This window comes from Scardinius erythrophthalmus, assembly GCF_964197995.2.
Source record: "Scardinius erythrophthalmus genome assembly, chromosome: 16".
Taxonomy (NCBI): Eukaryota; Metazoa; Chordata; class Actinopteri; order Cypriniformes; family Leuciscidae; genus Scardinius; species Scardinius erythrophthalmus.
Genome location: NC_138236.1, coordinates 16,941,350 through 16,957,361, shown reverse-complemented (window position 1 = coordinate 16,957,361; position 16,012 = coordinate 16,941,350). Strand labels below are relative to the sequence as shown.

At 40.2% G+C, this 16,012-nt stretch overlaps 1 protein-coding gene across 1 annotated transcript in view; it reads right to left on the bottom strand.

Moving 5' to 3' along the window:
• megf8 (multiple EGF-like-domains 8) overlaps window positions 1-16,012 on the bottom strand; it is a 29,511-nt gene that overhangs the window by 7,647 nt on the left and 5,852 nt on the right. The window contains exons 9-36 of the mRNA XM_081389300.1: window positions 13,967-14,112; window positions 13,748-13,858; window positions 12,585-12,736; window positions 11,918-12,019; window positions 11,631-11,778; window positions 11,176-11,339; window positions 10,747-10,950; window positions 10,446-10,649; window positions 8,985-9,227; window positions 8,732-8,850; window positions 8,444-8,575; window positions 8,090-8,203; window positions 7,902-7,985; window positions 7,568-7,825; window positions 6,573-6,757; window positions 6,267-6,480; window positions 4,704-4,944; window positions 4,448-4,580; window positions 3,691-3,935; window positions 3,462-3,572; window positions 3,252-3,370; window positions 2,930-3,167; window positions 2,670-2,841; window positions 1,516-1,679; window positions 1,244-1,379; window positions 893-1,124; window positions 668-794; window positions 57-267 (exon numbers count right to left, since the gene is read on the bottom strand). Coding sequence (XP_081245426.1) covers window positions 57-267; window positions 668-794; window positions 893-1,124; window positions 1,244-1,379; window positions 1,516-1,679; window positions 2,670-2,841; window positions 2,930-3,167; window positions 3,252-3,370; window positions 3,462-3,572; window positions 3,691-3,935; window positions 4,448-4,580; window positions 4,704-4,944; window positions 6,267-6,480; window positions 6,573-6,757; window positions 7,568-7,825; window positions 7,902-7,985; window positions 8,090-8,203; window positions 8,444-8,575; window positions 8,732-8,850; window positions 8,985-9,227; window positions 10,446-10,649; window positions 10,747-10,950; window positions 11,176-11,339; window positions 11,631-11,778; window positions 11,918-12,019; window positions 12,585-12,736; window positions 13,748-13,858; window positions 13,967-14,112 — 4,709 coding nt within the window. The remainder of the gene's footprint in view (window positions 1-56; window positions 268-667; window positions 795-892; window positions 1,125-1,243; window positions 1,380-1,515; window positions 1,680-2,669; window positions 2,842-2,929; window positions 3,168-3,251; window positions 3,371-3,461; window positions 3,573-3,690; window positions 3,936-4,447; window positions 4,581-4,703; window positions 4,945-6,266; window positions 6,481-6,572; window positions 6,758-7,567; window positions 7,826-7,901; window positions 7,986-8,089; window positions 8,204-8,443; window positions 8,576-8,731; window positions 8,851-8,984; window positions 9,228-10,445; window positions 10,650-10,746; window positions 10,951-11,175; window positions 11,340-11,630; window positions 11,779-11,917; window positions 12,020-12,584; window positions 12,737-13,747; window positions 13,859-13,966; window positions 14,113-16,012) is intronic.

Genomic DNA, 16,012 nt, shown 5'->3' with positions numbered 1-16,012 from the left:
ATGTCCCCTTAGGGGCTCCGTAGAATCACTTCTTCTCATTGTGTGGTCACTCTCACCTGTGCGTTTGAACTGGCGTGTCCACATGCATTTCCCAGAAGCTGTGCATTTGGGGCAGTCCGACGCTTCACAGCTGGTCTCAGTGCAGTTACTGGACAGGAAGATCTCTCTCTGGTTTATCCTGCAGTCATGCTCAGATGTGCAACTTACTAAGCTGCTGATACATGCTCCCTCAGGACAGTTTGTGCACCACTTACACTGCAGAGCAGGCTAAAAGATGGAGAGAATTTCATGCCATTTTTCCAATTCTAAGACTGGCTTTAACTCTAAATGTTTTGAACTTTTCTTCTTGATCTTTGGAATTGTGACCATATGTACACTACAATTCAAAAGTGTTAGGTCAGTAAGTAATATATGTTTCCTTTAGGCTTTATAAACAAACATCCTATTATGCACAAATACAGTGCCTTGCAAAAGACAGGAATAAATTTGAGCATAAAAGACAAAAACCCACCCAAAACCTTTGAATGGCAGTGTCCACTATATGATTTGTTTTTACTGAAATTAAAAGGCCTTGCCAAACCTGTTAATTAGGTACTATTTGGCTATGTAGTGTATTTACTAAATAGCTTGCCTTGAAATACTTTGGCTTGTGATGTGATGATCTTACCTGCATCGGGCTGGAAAATGTTTTAGGGTGGCGGGCCAGACACTCACTGCAAGTCTTAAGTCTGCGACACTGATCAGGAGAACGAGGAGTAGGAAAACAGGTAGACTGACCAATGGTACAACCCAATCTGTTAAAAAGAGAATGAGAGACATCATCATTTAGAAAAAAGTTCTGGTACCCACAATGGCCTACTGTAAATTAAGATACTACTAGTTCCTTTAATACCTTTCTGCAGTGTCCGATGAAGCACAGGTGCCTCGGCACCACACACAACTGCCAGTACTGCTGTTACAGGCCTCAGGAGTAGGCAAAAGGATGCAAGGGTCAGTGGGCAGGGAAAGAGTCAAAAGCCTCCCTAGAGTCACTCCATTAAAACCTCCAGACAGGAACAGGCGACCACCCCACCCAGTCATTGCCAAGGAAACTGAACGGTTTACAGGTTCTCCCACCGAGGACACTAGAGAAATGGGACAAGAAAAGGCCTTAAAAAACAAAGTGAAACCTTCCCACACCATTTGAACTAGTGCTAACGAGTGTATAATTAATATACTGGATCCAGATACTTGTAACTGTTACCTGGCTGTATCCATGTGTTACAGTTGATCTGATAGAGAGAAACCGTGTTACTGTAATCCTCTTCCCCTGTCCTGCCTCCTACAATTACCATGGTGTCCTTCATTAAGACCGCAGCATGGAAGAAACGAGAGAGAGGCTGGAAAAAAAAAAAAAAAGATTAGTGTCATCTAACATTTCTAATTGTAATCTACCAACTGCTAATCTAAGTGTAATCTACCAACTGCTTTTACATACATCATTCTGACCTCAATTTGGCTTTATTTTACAGTTACCTTGTTTCCCTGAGAGGGGACCAGTAAGGACCAAGTAAGATTGGGGTAATAAAGGCTGTAGAGTTCTCCAGAAGGTTCTACAGCTTCAACGTGAAAACGGTAACCACCAAACACGTACACAGCATCAGTCTGTTCATGATACACAGCTGAGTGGCCATAAAGACCTGAAAAGGTGAAGGACGGAAAAATGATTGAATCAATATAAAGCGGTTTCACTTCATTTTAATACTGGTGTAATAATGGCAAATACTTTTTGCCCGCTATGGGCGAATAAACTGAAGATTTTAGGATAGAAATATACCATTTATTAGTATTCTAATATTCATAACAACAACAATTATTAATATTACTATTATTATTATAATTATTATTATATTCAGGTGAAAGGAAATCTCTTAAGTGGACCCATTAGAGACATTTGTAAAGATTTTAAAATCTTACTAGTTACGGTAAGTAAGGGTCGGTAAGATTTGTTTCATGTGTCTCACAAAAGGCTGCATTTATTTGATCAAAAATACAGCAAAAACAGTAATACAGTGAAAAATGACTACAATTCAAAATAACTGTTTTTTATCTTAATATATTTTAAAATATAATTTATTCCTGTGATGGCAAAGCTGAAATTTCAGCATTATTACTCAGTTTACAGTTTTCAGTGTTACAAGATCCTTCAGAAATCAGTATAATATGCTGATCTGGTGCTTAAGAAACATTTCTCATTATTATTAATGTTGAAAACAGTCATGCTGCTTAATATTTTGTAGACATTGTGATACATTTTTTTCAGGATTATTTGATGAATAGAAAGTTGGAAAAAATGTATTTAAGATAGAAATCCTGACACATTATAAATGTCTTTACTGTCACTTTTGATCAATTTAATGTTTCCTTGCTGAATAGAATTAATATCTTTCAAATAAAATCTCACTGACCCCAAATTGTTGAGCATAGTTGTTTATAAAGCCTAAATGAATATTTTATTTTAAATTATGTGAATAAATGTTTTCCTCTTAATGTGTATGGGTATTAAGCTTACATCTCAGTAAACTAAACAGGCAACTCAATTGTTAAGAGTAATTATTTATGACAAACAGTTAAAATTTCTCAATTATGCCAGTACTAGGTACAGAAAAAGTACAGTGCTCTATCTCTACCTGTAGGGGGTGTGCCAGTATGTGGAGCTATAGTCCAGTTCCCAGACTGAGGGCTGAACTCCAGCAAATGATGGTTAAAGCCATTCTCTGGCGAGTATCCACCAATCAGCAGCACAGATGAGCCTCTTCGCACGGTTAGAGTGTGTCCAGCCACAGGGGGCAGCATTGAGCTCTAAACACAAAAGTCAGAGTCAGTTTGCACTTTTAACACAACTGAAGAGAAGCCTCGGAGCACTGTAAACATATTCAACATGCAATACCTTATACTGCTTCCACACCAGACTGCTGAGGTTCAGACACCATGTGTCATTGGCCACACCCTTCTTTGTGACCCCACCAACCACCAACATCAAACTGTGAGTGGCTGTCTGGGAGCCAGAAAATAGGTCATGATTATACACCAGAGCAGAGGCGTGATGGTAGCGGGGCAGGGGCTCTGAACTTTCCTCCACTGAACTGGTCAACATCTGAGTCCAGCGACGATCAGCCACAGAGTACCTGGACCAATATATATAAACATTTATTGTCAAATTTTTTATACAAATTATCATCAGTTATCAAGTAAAATGCACAAGATTATACCTGTAAACATTTCCTAGAACACCCTCGGAGAGTGAGAGGCCTCCATACATCCAAAGAGTGCCCTGTGACCCAGACACCAAGGAGTGACCCATCCTCTGGAGGAACCTGTGTGCCTTATTCTTTGGGAGGAAAATAAACAGACCAACATTCAGAGAGATTGAAAGAACAGAATCTCTTTTCTATAGTCTTGAAGGAAAGAGTTAATCTAACCGCAGAGAGCTGAGTATCGAGCAACGTTTCCCAAACCAGACTGTCTGGGTCTGAGATAGAAGAACAGTCTGATCCAGTCCAGCCTTCTGTACACACACACAGGCCAAGGGTCTGTAAAAGTATATGCAAACATGTAAGTTGAGAGCTGTGGGACCTGTCTTAAATTCACTTTAGTACACATCTTATGTTATTGAGCATCACAATTGGCCACAGTAGGAGTGTTACACACCATGTTGCAGGTGCCTCTGCTTTCCTCTGCCCCACAATTCCCTGGGCAGACAGGACGGTCACATTGTGGACCCCCAAAACCATGGGGACACTCACAAAGGCCGTTTACACACTGAGCTCCTGCTTGGCATTCAGCTGTACCCTCTCCAGAACTTCCATTTCCACATCGCTTCACCCAGAACGAGGCATTAAAACCCTGAGCACGTCCTGAGGTGACATTTGCCTCAAAATACACAGATACCACCCCTAGAGGAGAAGAAATTAAGTAAGTTATCATGACAATATATAAAACTACATGACTGTTCAAAGGTTTGGGGTCAGTAAGAATTCTTTTTTTTTTTTTAAGAAATAGATCATTTTATTCAGCAAGGCCACAACAGTAAAAACATTTATAATGTTACAAAATGTTGGCTTCAAATAAAAGCTGTTCTTTTGAAACAGAATCTTCTTAACCATCAAAGAATCCTAAAAATAATGCATCACAAATGTACACAAAAATAAAAAGCACAACTGTTTTCAGCATTGATAATAATAAGAAATGTTTCTTGAGCGCCAAATCAGCATTAGAATGATTTCTGAAGCATAATGTGACACTGAAGACTTGAGTAATGGCTGCTAAAAAATTCAGCTTTGCCATCACAGGAAAAAAAATATTAGTGTAAAATTATTATATTATTATGTTTCATTAGTGTATTCACTATGACGTGAATTCTACACAATTCTAACACAATTATTCAGTCCTTATTTTTGTCATTCACCTGATGTAGCCTCAACAGTAATTGGCTCCATTCTTGTTGTGCCGCAGAATGCTCCAATGAGGTTGCGGTCGGAGTGCACAACACCGTTGCTGAGGAATCGTGGCAACCCATCAAATACATAAACATAGGAGTTCTGTCGGATAAATAAATGCAAACATTTCCGGCCACAGTATTAGCTGGTAACTATATTTACATGCCACAAATACTGTTTTGACAGTAATGAATGCAGACTATTGATGTGGAATAATCTACTCACTGTGCACTGGGTGTGTGAATCTGGGTGCCAGGTCAGGGCCACAGGTGGGCATGATTGCCCTGGCATGCATGGAGCCAAATCCTGGGACACAGAGAGGACCCACAGGCAATGAGACAGCCCACCATGGCCACCGACTGCTCCATGCCACCCCAGAGAGGAGGAGAGGGACAGGGGTACAGAAGAGGAGGAGGAAAGCAGAACAGAGCGACCCTGACACTGCCTGAAACAGGTACCGTTGTTCCTGTGAGGAAAATGTGAATTTCGATGTTACATATTGTATAAAACGGAACAGCTGCGGCTCATCTGTAAGGACAGGTGGGGCAGTGCCCCACCAACATATTCATCCAAAACATAGACTTCTATATAAACTGAATCAATAAATTGTAAATGTGTTCAGAATTCTGAAACCAATTTTCTTTCAGATTTTCTAGACTGTAGCTATGTTTCCATCCACACGTTTTTATCCTAATTGAGTGATATTGAATGAAAAATGCCTTATGGAAACAGTAAAATTCGATTGAATTTCATGAATATCGACTCAAATGAAATACGGTCGGTCTCATCGAATTTTATCTTGATCAATATACGGCTTATGCGATAAACGCTGATGGAAACGATAGATGGCGCGATCCATTTTGTCTAGCAAAACTTTGTTCGCAAATGTATGCTTGAATGTTGTGTGATTCAGTGCGAAAATGAAATGGAAACACCTTAAAATGTCTCAAATCAATTCGATATACCAATTTGATCGCAAAACAGCATGTGACGTCATTACGCACAGGTTTTTATTCGCTTTAAAGCCTTTGGATGGAAACACACATTCACCAGCTTTATTCGCATGAGCTTTTTTACCGAACTTCAGATAATTCGATTGACAAGTGGATGGAAACATAGCTTATGTTAAGTTGTAAAGTGAGCAGGATATATTAAAATGTAACGAATGGCTTCAGCAGGCGTCTATTATGATACTAAAGTGTTGCCTGAGTCCTTTCCAGCTCTGCAGTGCCCCACAATTTTCCAATGTAAATTAGAGGTCTGCTACGGGTTTCGGGTCAGGTCCGGGTTAATGTTTAATGAATAGCCTCGGGTTAGGTTCGAGTTCGGGTTTGTAACTAAGAAAAACTATATAGAAATTTTATACAGAAAAACTATAGAAAAACTATAACTAATTATATATATATAATCCTAAATTAAATCTGTTCACCATAGAAAGTTATTGTTTCTTAAGAAGACTTGAATTAAACTGCTTGATTCATATGCATTACTTTTACACACCTTTTAGGTACTTTTTAAAGTGTCAAAGTTTTGGTGGAAAATACTTTCAATGAAGGGAACGGAGAAATTTCTCAAGTTTCATTAAAACTTGTGCCTTTGGAACAACACGAAGGCAAGTAATTGATGACAAGATTTTCATTTTTGGTTGGACTATGACATTAACTTTGAGGTCAAACAAAAATCTGCAGACCCCCTGCTGAAAACCCATGATTAACGTCACATTTTCACCCTCACATTTGAAGACACCTTTCTCACCCAATCAGAGCTCGTCCTAAGTGTGATACTCACCTGGGGTCTCCATAATATCCAGGCAGGCAAGACTCACAGTGTGGGCCTTGGGTGTGGTGGGTACAGTAGCACTGGCCGGTCTGGTTATGGCAGAACCCTTGTAGAGCGTCACCGTGGCCGTTACACTGACAGGCAATGCAGCCTTCACCCCCTGCCAAAGCAGAACCAAAACTACCAGGCTTGCAGTGATCGCAGTGTGGCCCTGTTGTCCAATCTGAGGAGGAATAGAAAAATATAGTAGGTAAGGGCTTAGAACTTGCTAAAAGATGGAGAAATGGATGTTTTAAACTCAGAAGGGTTCTTTACCTTGGCATTGGTCACAGATCCCTGGAGCCGTAATACACGTGCTGTGGAAGTTACATCCACAATCCACATCACACTCCACTCCACTCAGCACCAGAGTGGCCGGGTCCGAGGTCCAACCCAAAGAGCACTCGCACTCAAACCGTGGACTCCCACTGCACCGGCCCTGACGGCACTCGTTATAACATCTGAGAGAGAGCATGAACATTATTACAAATTACAAGGCAGAACTATGAGCTGTAATAACTAATGGCTCTAGAAAAGAAAAAACATCCACCCCTGAAAACAGTAGCCGCGTTTCCATTACCCTTCAAATTGCGCAAATTGAAATTGCGAATTAAAAATACGCTCAATGGAAACACGTAAATTTAGCAAAAACTCCCATTTATCGCAAAAACGTTTTTACACTCGCATGAGGTGGTTTTTCAGTCAATTCGAAAAAGGAATATTTCGCAAAACTGCAATGGAAACAGATTTTGCACATTTACAGGTCACCTGACTTAGATGGCACGGTGTGTTTGGACAGAATACGAGACAGAGCTCTTTATTAAATTCATAAAAGACAAAAGAATTACAGGAATACTGGATTCTAAACCTCATAGAGGTGCCACAATCAAGACCTCGGAGCAGAAATGAGTAAGAAACACCTGGATGTGTGCTGTAAGTAAGGGTCTTTCCTTGCCATTAATGCTTGGATAACAAGCCTATGTTTCCTTCCATTAATAATAATAATGTCTAGTGCGATGATATATATAAACCTACCAACGTCCGTTGCCATGATTTTTGGAATGACTTATCGCGAGAGGGAAAAAATTACGCTGTAGTCGCATAACATCAGTTAATGGAAACGCCATCATTTCGCAATAGTTTTTGATTAGTTTTTGAATAGTATTTTTAAAAAAAATAAAAAATAAAAAATAAATAATAAAAAAAAAAAATCGCAAAAGTTTTGCGCAAATCTGTAATGGAAACGCGCCTAGTGTAACAGAAAGTCTCACGTCTGGTTGCAGTGGTGCACTCCATCTCCTGTGAAGCCCCTTTCACAGTGACACTCATAGGAGGTTGGAGTGTTGACACAGGTAGCGGAGGGATGGCAGGTATGCAAGCCCAAGCGACACTCCTCCACATCTGGACAGGATGGATAGGACCAAACAGCATCTCCATCTCCTTCCATACCTTCTAGCAGCTCTAGCTCCAATTCCATCTCCATCTCAAGCTCCATCAGCCGAGGGGGTGATAAAGTTTGAGGCTCAGGGCTGATGGAAGATAAAATAAAATAATTATCACAAGACATTTGCTCATCCACTAAGATATAAAGTGTTTTAATCTCACCTGCTGGCTTTCACCTCAGCTACAGCCATACTGCAGTTAACAGCAGAGGGATCATCCATCCCACCCCAGTCACCTCTCAAACACCTGAGGAAAAACCAGAAGGGCAGGAAGTAATGTAAAGAGGATAAAAGAGAGATGAAGAGAAGTTTTCTATGAGGTTAATTCACTGATATATGCTTCTATCCTACCTGCCGATGGTTGGGTTGTTGTAGTCTCCACACCAGCCGCACTGAAAGGTCTGCAGACACTCTGAACAGGTGGCGAGAGCAGAGCACTGCTTACACTGAGGGACAGAGTGAACACTGGAGAGAGAAGATCAGAGAGGAAGATTTTCAGCAAAAGCAACGACAAGCTGTGTAGTTCAGTACAGCAAGCACAAGTGAAGAGGGAGAAATTATGAGAGAACTATTACTACTACAGTACTGTAATTTATATTATTTTTCTTATTATTGTTATTATTATTATCATCATCATTAATATTAACAACAAAAATATGTAAGTCCCAGCAGTTTAAAGTCCTAGCAGAAGCTGCAAAATCCTACCTGTCATACCAGTCCCTGCACTCTCCATAGGGGAACTTTGTGAGGTACGCAGCAAAGTAGAAACAGGTCTGAGCAGATTCACACCATGCACACTGACTGGAGTTAGACAAACATTCTCCACACGTCAACCTCCTGTAAAAGAGAGAGAGACAGAGAGATAGAGAGAGAGGGAGGATGGAATATGAAAAGAGAACCTAGGTCGATATCTTTTTGAGGTCCTTCAGTCTCATCAGATATTAAATTCACCAAACTAATAATTCATAGACAAGTTTATCACTTCAAACTTACTGGTTGCAAACTTTAGGACACCCTCCTGGTTCCCGGATAGACCCCTCTAATCTCCCACGGCGACTGCACAGATAATCTCCCTTCTTGCTGGAGTTGATCTGCCACTCACAGTAGGGGTCCTACAAACATTCAGACATGAGACTGAACTCTGCTGCAGTCTAACAGAAAACTAAAGTTGGTAAACAGACTGCATGCTGCTCTGGATCAAAACACTCATTGCAGTCTCTCAGACACGTTGATGTAGATGCAGTACCTGAGTGCAGGAGGCACAGTCTCTATACTCCTCACATAGTGTGCAATGCTGAGGGTTGAGCAGTAGGTGGCGCTCCTCTCCCTGGGGGTCAATGCAAGGCTGCTGACTGATGTCAGAGCGCAGAAAACACAGGTTCATGGTGGGACACCAGCCACAAGACTGATCAGACAGGCAGGCCAAGCATGAGCGGTACTCTGAACACGAATTGGAACGGAAGGGTTCGAGGAACAGGAAAGAGATCTCCTGGAAAATGTTGGAAATTAAGGACAGGATGTAAAAGTGCAATGAACCGCATTATATGATACTACATAAATATTAAAGCATATTTTAAAAGTTTACTATAGTATCAGTGGTGGCTGCTGGTCTTTCAAAGAGGGGAAGCTCATTTTCGGCCTACATCATAAAAATTGTCCATTTATTTATACGTAAATTCACCCCTACGACGCTAGCCTAGCCTACTGTATGAATGAATGAACAAACAATCTAAAAAAAAGATATTAAACTCGACGGAGGAAATGTGTGAATTAGGTTATGTGGTGTATAATTGTGTGAAATATATGATGAAAATTGGCTAGCAATTTCGTCAAGCAAATACCAAGAAACAGGTTGCAGCAGTTTGTCTTTCGATTGCACTTGCAAAATCCGTGATGGGACTGAGCTTGAATAGCTTCAGCGTCAGCTACTTTTTATAGTACAAAATCGCTGTCAATCAAAAGGAGATGCAGTCTTTCGACAGACCCTCCAATCATCACGCAGAAGCCCGGAGTCCAGGCCAGCCCACTCCTCCATTCATCCCCAGAGACGCTGTGAGCGTCCGTGGGCGGGACATAATCGCAGCATTTATCCAATGACCATCTAGTTACGAAGCACTGAAAAAAACTCTTCAAAGGAGCCCCATTGAAGTCAATGGATGCTAGGCTTCAACAGGGAAATCCACTGTGACGCTACGGGAATGTATGAGAAGGAAATCGAGTCAGCCGACCTGCTATATGTAGCTGATTCTAAACAAACTTGTCTTCGAGATGAACGTGTTCTAACGCATTTTTAGTCAATAAACAACATTCATTATATAATAATATTTATCAAATCAAAGGGGATAATAAACTCAAAAAGAGATCAAATCATAATAAACTTATCGGGATTGAAATCTGAAATCCTATATGCAACATGTATAAGAAACAATATTTTTATATGAACAATTATATATAAATAAACAATTTTTGAATAAACATGAATAAAACATTGAATAAAAATAAAGATTACTACAGTTCTGCGTTTTTCAAACTGTGAAAAGTGTTTCTGCAAACACTCCATTTATCAAGAATAATGAAATGTAACTGGTATTGCAATAGTTGCAGCGCTAAAAATTAAAATGTTAAAAAGTTAAATCTAGCATATTTTGCAAGTCTGATATAATATGAGACTTATTTTAAGCTGCTCTGTTAGGTAATATGCACTTACACTGCCTCCAGGTAAAGCTGTGCGGTTCCAGGTAAGAGCCATCTCACTAGTCTGTCCCGACGCAGAGTTATTTAGGTAGCCCTCCGCCTGGATCAGGTACCAGTTTCCTCGTGTAAGATTCTGGAACAGACGGGAACCATCCGGCCGGGATAGCATACGGATCTCCTTCTCCTCCTGAGCGGACCACCGTCCCAGCACATCCGTCTGCACGAAAGAGAGGTTTAAAAGCCTCAAGAGACTGTAACCCATGACACGACTTTCTTGTCTAAAAGAGGAAACCTGATTTTGTGATATTCCATACCAGTTGAAGAGAGTTGGGTCCGGCAGCCATTTGAGCAGTGAAGTGGAGCTTCTGAATTCGAGCCCACATGGCAACAGTTTCCTGAGGTGGAGCTGCAGGAGGAGGGGCGCTCCATAAGGGATGAATAAATCCCCGAAACTGCAGTGTTACATCCATCTCTGTAGAGGGATTGAGGATGATGGAGGTACTGCGCAGGATAGATACCTACAAAGAAGCACACATGAGTGTGAGAGAGAAGAGCAGAGGTGGAGGGTGCTCAGAGGAAGAATAACATCAATTTAAGAAAAAACTTGGACGAAGAAAATATAGAGATAAAATAATAAAAAAGTGATAGCACAAGAAGAGTGCATAAACAGAAAAAACAGAGGTGAGAACCATATATGGGTGCAGAGCTAGGGTCATGAGAGCTCAGGATTGAACCTGTCATACCTTGTCAGGCTGTGATTGATTGCGTGGATGCTGGAAGGTGAGCAGATGCAGTCCCGGGACATAGTTCTCGGTGCGACAGAAGGGGAGGGAGGTGAGGAAACGCGTGCGCTCCCCCCACCAGCCGTACGCCCCAGAGATCTGGTCCACGCGGCATGCACTGCGCTCTGCCAGGGGTCAAAGTGTACAAAATATACACATGATATGCCAAAGGATTACATACACACACAGGTCACTTGACATTAACGTATATTGTGTACATGAGCTTAAAACCAGTGAAAGGCACAGTATATTAACACAGCACAACTAAAACTGATCTACAAACACATGGCACTCAGTAACACATTATTTCACAGACTGTAAAAAGTGTCCAGAAATAAAGATTTACTGAGCAGTGTGTGGTCGCATATCTACAATGTTTTAAGTCATGCTATGGTCGCTCTCTCCTCTCTCTTTACCTGAAACAGGCAAGCAGGACTCATTTTGCACACACCAGCCAAATTCCCCAGAGACTTGTGGTAGAGAGTTTGGCACCCCACTGAACACCAGACATGACTGGCAGTCCGACAAGAAACGAGCCAGGCCCAGACATCCGGTGCTGCCACACTGTGTAAAACGCACATATAAATCAGATGAAGCAGTGAGACACATAAGTGAAAATGATTGTTGGCATTAGAAAGGCATGAGTGATCAAAAGCTCATGAGATGAGCTGAGTGCAAATGAAAAAAACTAGAGAAGTATTACCGGGTTGGTGGGCTGGTATTCCCGACAACGACCCTCACACCAACTGCACTCTGGATTCTTTAGGCACAAGCTTTCATCTGGAGCTTCGGCGCATACTGTGTCCTGTTAAACAAAAACACAAACACACATGTACTCAAATTCACACATTTATTCAAAAAGGACACATTAAATTGATCAAAAGTGACAGTAAAGACATTTATAATGTTACAAAAGATTTTAGCTACAAATAAATGTAATCCTATTCTTTGGAACTTTCTATTGATCAAAGAAAAAAAATAACATTTATTAAGCAGCACAAATATTTTTAACATTGAGTAATAGTAATAAATGTTACTTGAGTACCAAATCAGCATATACAAAAAATTCTGAAGGATCATGTGACACTAAAGATTGGAGTAATGGCAGCTGAAAATTCAGCTTTGCCATCACAAGAAAAAATTACATTTTAAAATAACAAAAAAAAAAAAAAAAAACATTTTCAATTCTAATAATAGTTCAAAATATAACTGTTTTACTGTATTTTTTTTATCTAAATAAATAAATCTAAGACATTCTTTTAAAAACATTTTAAAAATCTTACCAACCTCAAACTTTTGAATGGTAATGTGTGTACACAAACACTTACAGAAAAACAAATCCTAGGAAAAGTGTAATCTAATGTCTTTACCCTGTCTCCTGGGTCACTGCTTACAAACAGCGGTACTTTATATGCCAAGAGGTCACCACGAGCAACCCCACTGTAACCGCCAGCAACTAGCAGCACGCGTCCCTCCATGACAGCAGCAACATGGGAATATCGGCCTCTCACCGATGCACCTCCTATAGGAGCAAAGAGGAAACAGTGTTAGCATGTCACAGAAAAAATAATATAAGTTCTCAAAAAAACTTTTTTTAAAGAAGAGCATTTTGACAAAGCTATTTTTTGTGATAATCAACTGCTAATTGTTGTAGTAATAGTTCACCTAAAAATGTATATTCTGTTATCATTTACTCACCCTCAAGTTGTTCCAAACCTGTACGATTTGCTTTCTTCTGCTGAACACAGAAGAATATATTTTGAAGAATGTGGGTAACCAAACAGTTGACAGCAGCCATTGACTTCCCTAGTATACCACATTCTTAAAAATATCTTCTTTTGTGTTCAGCAGAAGAAGGAAAAACAGTACAACAACTGGAACAACTTGAGGGTGAGTAAATGATCACAGAATTTTCATTTTTGGGTGAACTATCCCTTTAACTGGGAGCATTCCTTTTAATAGATGTACATTCTTCTATAAATTGCCTATTGAAAATAACTAAAGTAAGGAAACAATAAAATGATGTAGTACAATTACAGAGTTACAAGAATCCCAATATCCTAGAGGGCTGAACTGAAGCATCATTATGGAATAATACCAGCTTTCAGAAAAAATGTCTCACAAACAAAATTACAATTGCAAAAATCCTGACAGGCACTAGGAAGGGTACCAAACCTATGTAAGCTTTCTCTGGTTAAGTTACAATAAAAAATAAATAAACAGAAAACACTGTTTTATCTGAGGGCAGTTTTATTTCTTATGAATCCATTTTGTTTAAAAGCTGAAGGCCAGTAAATCTGCATCAGACACAAGGGCATTTACACAACAAATGACCTCTCAAGAGTAGGTCATAACAAGCCCCCAGTCAGACTAAAGCATCTTGCACACGAGTCCGTACAGGCTCTCCTGTTATTTTTTGCAAAGAGTCCTCAGGGATGCATGGATCATCAATCACATGCATCATCATACTTCATCTCCTCTCTAAACAAAGTATTAAACAGACTCTCTCCCTGACCAATAAAAATACACTTACGCTGACTGAGGCTTTCGCCAACAGACACCCACTGATGGCAACCAAGATGATAAAAAAAGATCTCCTCATCGTAGCACTTCTCTTCCATGTAGTGAATATGCACATTCCCTCCTGAGATAAAAAACAGAAACAGATCTCCCTTAATTAATTTGATTCCCACTCATTGAAACCACAGAAACAATAAGGCTGGGTGTAGCTCTACAACTCATCTCTACTTACCGTACACTACCATGTAGTTGCCGATGACGGTGGCGGTGTGGAATGCTCTCTCCCTTGGGCCACTGGCAGGAAAACGTGAACGGAAGGAAGTCCAAAATCGTTTCTCAACATGGAAAGCATCAGTTGAGTTCACACGCACACTGAACCTGGTTGAGACAGGAGTAGACTGTAACTTTAAGCATGAAACAAAAGCAACGAAACAATGCACATTGTCAGATTTCAAGTACTAGTTTACAATTTTTCCATTTACTCATGCGATATTCCCCCATTTTGTTTTCTGAATAGCGATATAAAATAACATTTAATAGAGAACTCCTGTTTTTACAGACTTTTATGAACTACACACATTTCCAGCCAAACTTTTGTGTATGCTTTAGGGCCTTTTAATGTGATTTGAACAGCATTGTCCAGCTGTCAGTCAAATTTTCACTTTTTACAATAAACATTGCTTTAAAGCAGTTTACAGAAAATCGTGATATTAATGTTTATGATGCCTTAATATCTTCATACCTAATAGCAATAATTTAGCAGAGTTGGGAGAAAATATTTACATTTTGTGATGATATAATAAGCAATCAAGCAATTTAGATTTTCTATATAGTATATATCACCCTACGTGAACGTGAATACTGTATGTGGATAAATTTGTATATATTATATGTCCAACTTTATATATAGATCTGTGTGAATAGCTTATGATATAAACAATCACGCAGCCAAGATCTGATATATTTATTTTTTATACATATTTTTTTTTATACATATCACGTATTCAAATGTTGACTACTGTATAAATATGTATATGTACACTCACCTAAAGGATTATTAGGAACACCATACTAATACTGTGTTTGACCCCCTTTCGCCTTCAGAACTGCCTTAATTCTACGTGGCATTGATTCAACAAGGTGCTGAAAGCATTCTTTAGAAATGTTGGCCCATATTGATAGGATAGCATCTTGCAGTTGATGGAGATTTGTGGGATGCACATCCAGGGCACAAAGCTCCCGTTCCACCACATCCCAAAGATGCTCTATTGGGTTGAGATCTGGTGACTGTGGGGGCCATTTTAGTACAGTGAACTCATTGTCATGTTCAAGAAACCAATTTGAAATGATTCGAGCTTTGTGACATGGTGCATTATCCTGCTGGAAGTAGCCATCAGAGGATGGGTACATGGTGGTCATAAAGGGATGGACATGGTCAGAAACAATGCTCAGGTAGGCCGTGGCATTTAAACGATGCCCAATTGGCACTAAGGGGCCTAAAGTGTGCCAAGAAAACATCCCCCACACCATTACACCACCACCACCAGCCTGCAGTGGTAACAAGGCATGATGGATCCATGTTCTCATTCTGTTTACGCCAAATTCTGACTCTACCATCTGAATGTCTCAACAGAAATCGAGACTCATCAGACCAGGCAACATTTTTCCAGTCTTCACCTGTCCAATTTTGGTGAGCTCGTGCAAATTGTAGCCTCTTTTTCCTATTTGTAATGGAGATGAGTGGTACCCGGTGGGGTCTTCTGCTGTTGTAGCCCATCCGCCTCAAGGTTGTGCGTGTTGTGGCTTCACAAATGCTTTGCTGCATACCTCGGTTGTAACGAGTGGTTATTTCAGTCAAAGTTGCTCTTCTATCAGCTTGAATCAGTCGGCCCATTCTCCTCTGACCTCTAGCATCAACAAGGCATTTTCGCCCACAGGACTGCCGCATACTGGATGTTTTTCCCTTTTCACACCATTCTTTGTAAACCCTAGAAATGGTTGTGCGTGAAAATCCCAGTAACTGAGCAGATTGTGAAATACTCAGACCGGCCCGTCTGGCACCAACTACCATGCCATGCTCAAAATTGCTTAAATCACCTTTCTTTCCCATTCTGACATTCAGTTTGGAGTTCAGGAGATTGTCTGGACCAGGACCACACCCCTAAATGCATTGAAGCAACTGCCATGTGATTGGTTGATTAGATAATTGCATTAATGAGAAATTGAACAGGTGTTCCTAATAATCATTTAGGTGAGTGTATGTATGTATGTATGTGTA